The following is a 12,260-nucleotide window of genomic DNA, read 5'->3' on the forward strand; positions in this document are numbered from 1 at the left end:
AGTATTTTTAGTACTTAAGGTGGGTCCCTACTCAATTGAAGTCATCAATGATAGTTCAGTATACACTGTATTAAAATATGTATTTATCGTAATTGGAGAATTACAGAAATATTGTATAGACTTTGAGTTAATAATATTGAATCAGCAAGTTTAGAAGTACTATACGCTTCGAAATAATCGTTGCATTCAGTAGTTACTACATGTACATGTACTGTTCACACAGTTTAAAAAAATACTAGTTTTGTTAAATGGGTATACCTTAAAGATTAGACTTTTACTAGTTTTCAAAACGTAACAATTAATTCACTTTAAAACGTTCGAAGAAAAATTGATCCGTGACATATCCTCAAGATCAAGTTGTTTGAGCAAACTGGGGGTATACACGTTCTTAAAATTGTACATGTAGAAAGAAAATAATTATTAAAAACCCTATTTTGTGTAGCTATCCAAGTGCAACAGACATGAATCTAAAAATACAAAGAGAAAATTAAGCCAATTAATTATTTTATTACAATAAATAGTCAATATATTTCAAGTTCTGTTATCATTTGTATATTTTTTTTAATTTGTTATTTTTACCCAATAAAGTGAACTGCATGGCATATCGTGTTTAAGTTAAAACTTTAGTATATAATAACTGTAATATTTTCAGCTAGTCCACTATTTTGTTTATTACAGCTGTTGACTTCCGCCTTATCATCAACAGAACACAACCCAAAGCTGATGTTTGATATCGTATTCAGAAATTTACGCGTTTCGGTGACATTAATATCGACACTAATAAATGTTTCTGTGGCGACATGCATTCGTTCTTGTGGTTTTAATAATGGAATATATTCACACATGTTAAGAACACACTTGATAATTACATACTAACAAACTTTTCTTAACAATCTTTGCTGTTACAATTGATGAGAAAGACATTTGATTTAATGATTTTTGTAACCAGCACCTAAAACAAGGTACTTATTTTAGCAGAAGATAACTTAATATCATTTAGTTTTTGTTTCTAGCTCTTACTATATATATTTATTGGTAAACATAAATATCCTGATAAAACTAAATCCATTTCAAAACCAAATACCATTAAAAAATATAACTTGTTCTAAACAAACCAAAAACGAAATCTTTGTATTTCAATCTTATATAAGGTCGTGCTAATTAAACTATGGATACAAATATCAACAACAATCCGAAAAATCTGGGGTAAACTCAATTGCAACCGAACATGTTCAGTGTTCATGATATCCAGCAATGGTCCAGGTCTCGAATCACAACAAGGGGTCATGCTAGGAACATTGTTTCTAACCATATGAGAGTTAGATGGAAATTAGTCACCAAAAACAGCAAAACAAACGAATGCGTTAATTTCATATGATAAAAACATTATATTGGGCGAACATTTACAAATATGGCTCAGTGTATTTTTGAAGTTTTCAAATGATTTCACATTTTTATATATAGCAAAACTCGAATATAACGAACACGGATATAGCGAATTTACGGCTATAACGAATTATTATTCATGTCCCGGCAAATTTCTTATATAAACCTATAGAAAATTGAGGTATATAACGAACACGGCTATAACGAATTTACGGCTATTACGAAATAATTTTAAACCCCAGCTGGCAAAATTTTAAAGTATTTTATCATTTTTATAACGAATTTTTTCCATTTCAAAATTCATTAAAGAAACATGCAATTTTAAGATGCATCTATAAAATACTCAAATTCAAATAGTATACAGAATTTTTTTTAAAAATTGAAATTAAATGGTTATATTGACATTTTTTGTAAACGATAGTAATACTAATTTTATAACTTACAATAGTTTAAAAAACTGTTAGCCGGAAAAACCCTTAATCATTTTATAACAAATTCGCTATAATATTTTTTACGAATTCGTTATGAACGTATAGCGAATTGCGGCTATAACGAAGTTTTTTCTATGGTCCCCTGAAATTCGTTATAAACGAGTTTTGCTGTAGTTTCTTGTACATTATAAAACATCACATGCAATGGCTATTGAAAACTGGGATAGTTTGATGTTTTATTGGACAAACAATACAGTGTATATTTTACATTGCACATTCCTAAATTACCTTTGTCAAAATAATTAAACAGTTTAAAATTTCAAAATTTCTTTGCGAGGTGACTTACACAAAGCAATGGCCCACGTATAAAGATACCAGTCTAGGTTATTTCTACATTGTTGATATATGTAAATATCAGATTAAGTCAAAAGTTTTATTGGAATTAAATTACCGTAAATTGCTTCAACCATTTTTCTGAGGGTTTTTTTTATCTTTAGCCTCTGCGCAAGTTTTTCAAATCGAGATTGCGAACACCACAGTGGAGTATGGGTCAACAGATGTCAGCATTTCTTGTGTGGTGACGAACGGATCTTCGCTCAGTAGGGTGTTCGCCATCTCCCTTAAAAAGTCCGATACTTCAGTTGTGTCTATAACCACAACTCCAAGCGAAGGCATTTTATGGCAAGACATGTCCATGCAGAACTGTAATGGCGTCACAGCCAATGGATCCTTAAGTGACGTCAGCAAAGCGCACCTTCATCTTTAGATTCCGAGTTCCTCGGTCTTTTACCCTGATGATAAAGGTACTTACCAGTGCACCATGTCAGGGTTAGATCTGATGAATACTTCGGTAACCGAAGATTCGAAATCAGTGTTTCTTAATATTACAGGTAAGATTCCTTGGCTTAGGACTTGGTTATCCTTGAAAAATGTTATATATTGGTAAAAACTCTCTCTATTTATAGATAAAAATATTATTACACTGAATGCCAAAAATGTATAACAAAGAAAGTAGAACCAATCAAAATACTGTGTGATTTATCACTATTAAAAAAATTTCCATTCTATTGTTCGTTAAAACTAGCAAAATTCACTCGAAACCGATAATATGCTTTGATTTAAAAGTGAATTGTATAATAATTGTTGACGTTGTGTGTTTTATTTATTTTTTTTTTTTGTAGGATATATTAATACCACAAAAGGTAGGAGATATTCTGACATCTTAATGTGCATTTTCCTGTCTTACATCTCTTTCTTTCTTTCTTTCTTTCTTTCTTTCTTTCTTTTTATTATATTTATTTGATTTCAGCTCCTGATTTGTCGACAATAACAGTAAATAGTAAGCTCAACAAACCCAAGTAAGGGGATAACATCAGTGACAACATAGTGATTTGGTCTGAACATTCCGTGCAGTTTATTCGATTAACGAGTACTCTCCCTTTTCCATTCCCTTTGCATATTCTAGCGGCACGTGAAAATATCATACCCGAAAGGTTTTTTGAAAATTAAACTGAAAAATAAAAACTAAGACAATTTCTTAGAGAATTTTAGGTTTAAAGTATTGGCTAACACTGAATATGAATAATTCAATGCATTGGCTAACACTGAATATACCATCCTTATTTAACAGTTATAGCAGCGATATTATTATAATTGCAGCAACACCTGTATCTTCTTTGCCTCATCCTCAGTTAAAAAGGCATATGAAAGTGCAATTTTGCTGCCAGTGTACATATATAATACCATACTGTTCAGCGTACAATATCATACCATATCGTACTGTGCACAATTTGAAATAACAAACCGCACACATCTAGTTTATCTATCTAAATTACATTTACCCTGCACTGATGAACGTTCTATGCTTTGCCAAATTGGTTTTTTTAAAAAACTTCCCAAGTAAATCATGATAACAGCGTGGAGCATTGAATAGACAACTCATTTTTAAATTTCAAAAGAAAATTTTCAGGATAGCAATTTTAGCAGGAGTTATCTTCCGTTGGCGTCTATGTTGTAGTTCAAGGTCGCACTACAGTATTAAATTTTACTATATATTCTTACCAAAATTGCACAACTTAACATACTGATTAAAAATTCAAAACGAACTTCTGGAAAAAACCCTCTTGACATCTTTTCAAACAACGCTTCATTTACAATTTTCTAGCAAAATACACACGTTCATCCAGCAAGGCGTGAGACTTTGTTTACCTCGAAGTTACACATGTACTTTAAAATCAAGCCCGGGCCTTTTCACACTACTCCGGAAACAACATGCATCATAAATTCAAATGACCTCGCATTATTACAAAACTGGGATAGCTAGACCTCTTACACATTGTTTTTCATCTCATTAATAATCAGCCCCTGTCTCGTGCGGAAACGCCCCAATTTCAAAGGAAAAATCGGGAATTATTTTGCCTCAGCCATGTTTTGACGTGAACCTTCTGTTAAATACTGTTAGGACACCTGCAAACTGCCTTGATACCTTCATTATTCAACCAATTTTAACTTGCCAAACTGGGCAATTTGACGCAGTTACAGTAGCATTTTTCTTTATGACATACCTTATGCTTCTTTTACCATACATTTTATTATGCTGTTATGATTTGCCCATTTACATTTCTGCCATACTTGTTTAACTATGGTTGTTTACAAAAAAAAAAAGAAAATTCACTGCTTTTACTCACAAGATGGCGGCCAAGGGAAATAACTCGTAGGGAATGAGATCAATCTTTACCATTTCACAACGATGTGCTGAAATATAATTAGATCTACAAAAAATTATTTAACATATTTTTGAAATAAAACATATCATATCTGTTTTATTATATTCAACTTCATTGATAACGCAATTCTACGTTATATTACATTCATCTATAAAATGTACCAAATGACTGTAGTAAAGTAGATTTATAATCTGCAAGTCTTATTTGGCGTATGGTGCGTTATTGATGTTCGGTATTTATATATGTTTGTACATATATGTAGTATTACGTGAATTGTTTTCTTTATTACTGACAGCATAAGTAGTAAAAAGGATTCGTTGATCCATAGTCAAATGTACGAAAGACGAATAAGACCGCATAAAAAATAGTTTGTATCGTAATTATAAAAAAAATCTCGTTATTACGAGTTAATTATCTTGTTATTACGAGGAAAGATCTCGTAATTATGAGTTAATTATCTCGTTATTACGAGAAAGTTATATCGTAATAACGAGAACAAATCTCGTAATAATGCGTTAATCATCGTTATTTCGAGAAAAGATCTCGATATTACGAATTAATAATCTCGTAAAAACTTGAAATTACGAGATAATTAATTCATAATAACGAGATATTTTCTCGTAATAACGAGAAAAGATCTCGTTATTACGAGATCTGTTCTTATTATAAGTAAATATTTTCTCTTTATAACGAGATCTTTTCTAGTAATAACGACATCTTTTCTTGTTATAACGATATAATTAACTTGTTAGAACGAGATCTTTCTCGAAATAACGAGATAATTAACTCGTAATAACGAAGGTTGTACTCGTTACTCGTTTACGAGATCTTTTCTTGTAATTACGAGATAAATAATTCGTAATAACGAGATCTTTTCTCGTTATTACGAGATAAAAATATTTTTCATGTGGCCATATTTCGTCTTTCGTTCGAATGAGTAAGCATTATGCTATTACAAATTCAAATGTTAAATATATTTTTTAAAATAACTTTTAATTCTATTTACTTTAATTTCCAAGCATACGGTTTTAACTTAAATTTGTAAATAGAAAATGGACTGTTTATCAGTTATTTAAAGCAAAACTGTTATCTACCGATGCTTTCATAGAATATTTGCAGCAAAAGTTAGATAGATATTCTATTACTATTTATCAGGTTTTAGAGGGTAACATAGGGATATTGTGTAAAATTTTTACATGGATATGCTTTATTAATAAGTTGTAACATCTTCATAACATGGTATGAAAACATTGTATAATGAACTTTGCTAAAACTTATTCAGAAAACAGTAATAAAGTAGAAGGCACACTATTTTACATATTAGAGATTAAAAATTAAAACGCGTGAATATTGGTCATGCACTTCAACAATTAAATTAATTATAGAAACCATTGAAATTTGGAATGGTTAAATCCCGATTTTTTAATTTGCACACTCATTTTATTAAGTACTAATGAGTGCAGGGTTTTTTTAAAATGATAAACAGGGAAATATATTGTCATTGTACAGCCTAGCAATAATCTATGTCTATGTTGTTTTCAAATTACCATCGTTTCTACGTCCTTGTATGCCATCTGTGAACAAGTGTCAAACCAGGAAACAAATACGAATATGCGTCATTCAATCCCAATACAGATGTAGAAATTTTATATCCAAAATAAAGGCTTTTTTCCCATAATTCTATTCATCTGATGCATAACTGTACTTATAAATTATTTTAAAAATTTAAGTAAAATCTAGTGTATGCGATAATATATACATGTAAGCAATGTATACGTGTTTTAGAATCTAAACAAAATGTTTTCTGAAGAAAAATGAAATTATAATCTCTTAAAATATATATAAATTTTTTTGTCTTATATCATGCTATCGGACATCGACGATTATTGATTGATATAAAAACATATAATAAACAATATGAAGGGGGAGCGGATACTCTTTTTTTTTTAAATACACGCAAAGCTGTGAGTAAATCTACTACACATTTCGTCAGTCTATGCGAATAATTGAATATGTAGAGTGCATTGAGCATCAACACATAAACAAGATTTTTCTTCTAACATTATATATTTGTTACAGGTTGTGAGTTGTCCAGGGGAAGTAAACTGCTGATGTTTCTGATTATTCTTGGATGTACAGTGATGCGACGATTTTGAGTTTAGTTTTAAAAATAAAAAATAAAACGAGATCGAAAGCACATCTAATGAATTTTTTTTATTCCAATTCATATTTTATAGATTTTAAGTAACAAATGCAACTCTTGGAAATTTCGTAAGCAAAACTTTTTATATTATAATTAGTTCTGTAGAACATATATCTTGAGTTTTGATTAAAATATTTTATTTTAAAATTATATCAAACCGTTAATCGGCCTATATATAAAAAAAATCTTTCTTTCCTAACCCGCTTATACGTTACACACGGTGAAATCCCGGATCAAAAGCTTAATCTTTTGAGGTTTATAAATATTGTAATTATCTCATTTATGCAAAAAAAAAAAACCCAAAACAAGAAGTAATGATAACAAAACTTTTTTGAATTACATGCATACTATATTAACTTGAATTAAGCAATAAAACATCAATAACTATTGCTTATTGAATGGCTTTCTAGTTGGATTATAATCTCATAATACTCAAAGAATAATTACTTATATTTATATAATATTCAGCAACTGTACTAATAAGTGCTAGAATGTTAATTATGCAAACTCCACGTGAACCCTACCAAAACGTGATTTGAATTTATTGGACTGTAAGGTTCTATTGTATAGCATTTTGTTTAAAAAACCCAAACATTGCAGTCTATATCGTCCGCTATTCTCTTGCATCCTTCTCTAGCGAGCGAGGATAAAGTGCATTGCTACCGCATGAACTATTTATACTTTTTTGTCACATGACTCGCGTTCTATTCGAACACGTAATAGAAACAGTGCATAACAAAGTTATAATGTTTTTTAAAAGAAACTAAGACATGAATGAGCTTAAATTTTTCAAAATTTATTTTTATCCTTTATAATGGCTATAATTGTGAATTTGGATGTTTTGAGTACTTAGTCAAAATTGAAAGAAAGTCTAAAATTTAAGTTACCAGCGAGCTACAGTGGTTAGAATTCTGTGTTTTGTAAATTAAGCTCGAGTCCTGTTATAGTTTACACATGTATTGGTATAAGTTTCAATCCAATGTTGCTTTTTGCTGTTGATTAAATTATTTTTTAACACATTAAATCAGTTTATCTTGTTTGCCACAACTTATTTTGTCAAAGAAATGGTTATTACTTTACATTACATTGTGATTAAAAAATATAAGACTCGAGTTTTGTTTACATATAAAGGACTTTTTTCTCTGTATATCGCTGGTAACTTGATTTGTAACATTTAGATTTTGGTAAATCATTAAAAAACACACAAGTAAACCCTTTCATAAATAAATATTAAAAATAAAATTATCTTCTCAAATCGCGTCTAGGTCCCCGTAACTGATATTATCTTTTTTAACTTTACTTAAAACAAATTATGTATTTTTAATGCATATGAAAAATTAAAAAAAATATAAGATCTGAAATGTGACGTATAAAACAAATTAAATATCTGATTTATTAGCCTTAAACGGTTAAATCACTTCATACAATCATATTAAGTCTTATTATTAGAATCTTAAGTTACACAGTCACGTAATTGGTCTGACGTATTTTATGATCAAAATTCTTATTTTTTACATGTACTACAGCGAACGGGATTTTTTGAAAACTAAGAAAAAAAACCCATACTTTTTTCATTAAATTTTATTTCAGAAAAAAGTATCATCTGATCTTTATATATTAAAGTAGTAAATTTTCTAATTTTTTTATATATTATATGTATACAGTACAAAAACAAGATATAACGGGGGTATTCTTTGCTAGTGTAAAGATCTTTTCTTTTAATCGAAGACTAATTCAGAAATTGTCCTGTAGTTGCTGTAATATTTCAAACGATGTAAACACCATTCGTATACTTTTTCTCTGTGGTTTTAGCTGTCGATGTAGTTTTTGATACAAAATAATGTAAATGAAGCTCTCGAGCAATAATAAAAGCAAAGATACAGGATATAAAAGTGGTTATTGGAATCATTATTGTTCTGTAAAGAAGAAGGTGTTTCTTCAAAAGTGGTTTGTCTGTATTGACAAATGATTCTGTGCCGTTTTCTTGATATCCTAGATATAAAAGAAAAATTGACAATATTCTAAAATTTCACAGTACATGGCTTAATACTTTGTGATTTATACAAGATGTCTAGCTTGTTTAACTTAGGGAAAAATAGTGTTTATTCGAGGCAAAAAAACAAGAGGCCCAGGGGCCACATCGCTCACCTTAGGAACAAAAGGTATGATAAAATCAGCCTAATTGAGTCATAATAAAAATATCTGGACAATGTAGTTTAATACCTGCAGATCCTGAATAAATAAAAACCCATTTTCCCCCTGGATATTCATATGTTTATTGTCATTAGTCCCTTTTTAACAGGGTGATTTTATAATCATATCACATTTTGAGCACTGCAGTTATCAAAAAGACCCTAAACGATTGTTTATATATATATATGATATAAACCTTCATCAAACTCCGAAGTCCTTGTGAGGCCCAAGAATCGTCAAGGGGCCAAAGTCTAAACATTTTTTTAGAATCAGCAATATGTCAAAATGATTGCATATAAGTGAAAATATATATAATAACATTTCAGCTTTTTTTGAATATTCAAAATGTTTTCCTTTGTAAAATTGAATCCCCAATATGGCTCCACCCTACTCCTACTAAAATTTTGATATTACTCTATTATACTTATCTTATGTAAATGTTTGACCCCCTATTGTGGCCCCACCCCACCCTACCCTCCCGGGTCATGATTTTTACAACTTTGAATCCACACTACATGAAGATGCTTCCACACAAGTTTCAGCTTTTCTGGCTGATTAGTTTCTGAGAGGAAGATTTTTTAAGATTTATTCTAAATATTCCTTTGTTAAGGTTTGACCCCGTTTGCAGCCCCACCCTACACTCGGAGATCATGATTGTCACAACTCTGAATCTATACTACCCGAGGATGCTTCCACACATGTTTCAGATTTCCTGGTTGAGAAGATTGTTAAAGATTTACACTATATATTCTTATGTAAAAATTCGTTATTCGTTTTAACAAACAACTAAACAAAATAGAATTAAATCCCTGATTTTCATTTTAAATTATGCTGATTAAATCTTATAAAGAATTGTATTCCTTTTCACCGCAGCACTGTTAAGGCTTGCTATGAAAATATCAGCGGACTTAAACATTCATAAAACGATGCATCTATTATTACAAAATATTTATGTAAAGTTATCTTATTATGATATAAATGTGATATCGAATGAAACAGTACAGTAAATGCTTCTTTGTATGACACTTCGTGTGGTCCCCTGAATTGATGGTCACGTGATATGTGTTGACAATTACCCCAATTGGAGTCATAAACAAATTTCAATATTTCAATGGTATACCCTTTTTTGAATTTAAATTTTAAATGATAATTAAATTCTACCATTCTGGTAGATTCTGAAAAAGTGCTGCTGCTTTGTATAGAGTTCATCTTTTATTAGAATAAATATCAAAGAAATGGGCTCCGGTTGGAATTGATATGATCTTCGCTTAATATTTTACGTATTTAATAATTCATTCTGTAGATTTCATTGAAGCAGCAGCACTCTTAATAAATTTCACATTCCCTTAATTTAAATTTATGCCCTTGTAAAATGTGGATTTAGGTATGCTTCCCGATGTCAAACACATCGAAATTGTACATTAAACACTCTAAAAAAGAAATAATACTCGCTTTAAAAAATTATTACATGCCAAATCAAAACAAGCATAGTAGATAGTATTTAATGGTATAATAACTGTTTTATGATTATGATGCGTTCATTTATAAAATGCATTTTCTCATGTTAAAAAAATTGATTGATCCGCCTCTCTACACATAATATGCGTAAAAATTTACAATATGACGTCACATCGACAAGTGCACCGCGATCAGTCTGTTGTTTATATTTATCGTTGTTGGACTTATTTGTCTCCAAAGTTGCACGCATAGGTAATTTTTAATGTAGTGTAATGTTTTCGTACCCATAACAAGTGGACATTACTTTATTTATTAGCATGTTTGACGACTTTTGTGTGATGTCATAGTTAACATTTCTCGTACTTTCTGGTCGGTGCAACCACAAAGTAAACCTTAACAGTGCTGCGTCATTTTAACATTCTTTAATATAATGATACTTATTGTACTACTACGTTCTTTATAGTGCGTTTCAAAATTTATAAATATTGTGGATAAAAGTTATGGATAAAAAGTAAAAATAACTGCAAAAGTGCAATGTGATTTCATTGCAAGAAAAAAGTTTGAGTGCCAATATATGCAAAGCATACAAATATTTCACGAAGTTATTCCTTTCTTTAAACAGTCTTTACGCCCATCAATGATGACATTGTCATCGGATCATCAGATCATCAATCAATTTATGAGCAATGATGAAATCACAAAACATCCTAATAATAATGATTTTAAAGAACTAGCAGCTTACCTTTTTGACCTGTTAATTCAGTACTTTTATGGTTTGTTGTGGAATATAGATGTGTACTCGTTTCTAGAAAGCCTTCAATAAGACATAAACAACAACTGAAATGAACATTTATACAATATGAAATTTATCAATGAGTTAAAATGCAATGTTACGCTTGTGAAATCGCAATATAAAAGGTAAACAGTATTATTTTATGGGTTTAGTTACCTGTTATGTTAAGCACTATTTGCTGGGAAAGAGATCGTTTTACTTCACCATTTACAGTTGTTGCGATGAGAATGCATTGATATATTCCCATATCCCCTGGATATCTTACCACTGTTTTTGATATTTCTAAACGTAGATACGATGTCATGATATTGGTAAATGACGCATTGACTGTCACTCCCGTTTTATTTTCTAACGCTTCATCTTGCCAGGCTATTTTGGTTTTGTTAGTTACTGATACAACATTGTTTTCTGATCTCTTCAGCTGAATGACTGAAATCCCCATGAGACTAGTATCATTAACAATACAGCTGACATCTACACCTGATGTACCAAAATCCACCAATGCGGGTTTAACCTCTATTGATATTGAAGCAATTGCTAAAAAGAAAAGGTTTTAAAAATCATTTCAACGATACCTTTTGTAAAAAAAAAAGTGTTTCATACTTTCCTCATGGAGCAAGGATTTTTTTTAAACAGAGATGGGGAAAAGGGAAGATAAATAAGATTAATTAAGTTTTTTTTCTTTTTGCTTTTCCTTCAGTTGTTGGAGACTATACAACCTGTTGATATCCATGCTATATTTAGCAACATTGTTAGATGTATATTATGACAAAACGAACCATTTCTAGCAATCAAATTCCACACCAAAATCCAAACCATGGCCATATCTATCTAATAGTCGTCTTGTGTTTGTTCAATAGAACTTCAGTTTGAGGGTTGGTCGAGCAAAGACACGCCTGCAAGAAAATATATTATTTTTAAGAATTGATTTATGATTTACCTAAAAGTTAAATTATGATAATAAATACAAATAGCTGCCAATACCTTTATCATATTGAACATACCGAATATCGTGCCCTAGAATATTCAGGGAAGTTTTAATAATTTGAACTTGTTAGTAGTTTGTCATC

At 30.3% G+C, this 12,260-nt stretch overlaps 1 protein-coding gene and 1 pseudogene across 1 annotated transcript; one reads left to right on the forward strand and one right to left on the reverse strand.

Annotated features, from left to right (window-relative positions):
• Positions 1 to 2,021: 2,021 nt before the first annotated feature.
• On the forward strand, positions 2,022 to 6,699 carry LOC128160709 (uncharacterized; annotated as a pseudogene).
• Positions 6,700 to 8,511: 1,812 nt separating this feature from the next.
• On the reverse strand, positions 8,512 to 12,015 carry LOC128159405 (uncharacterized). The gene is made up of 4 exons (XM_052822487.1): positions 11,970 to 12,015; positions 11,347 to 11,727; positions 11,140 to 11,211; positions 8,512 to 8,738 (listed from the first exon to the last, which is right to left on the reverse strand). The coding sequence occupies exons 1-4, from the start codon at positions 12,013 to 12,015 to the stop codon at positions 8,512 to 8,514; spliced, it is 726 nt and encodes a 241-aa protein (XP_052678447.1).
• Positions 12,016 to 12,260: the final 245 nt, after the last annotated feature.

This window comes from Crassostrea angulata, chromosome 8 (genome assembly GCF_025612915.1).
Source record: "Crassostrea angulata isolate pt1a10 chromosome 8, ASM2561291v2, whole genome shotgun sequence".
Lineage (NCBI taxonomy): Eukaryota > Metazoa > Mollusca > Bivalvia > Ostreida > Ostreidae > Magallana > Magallana angulata.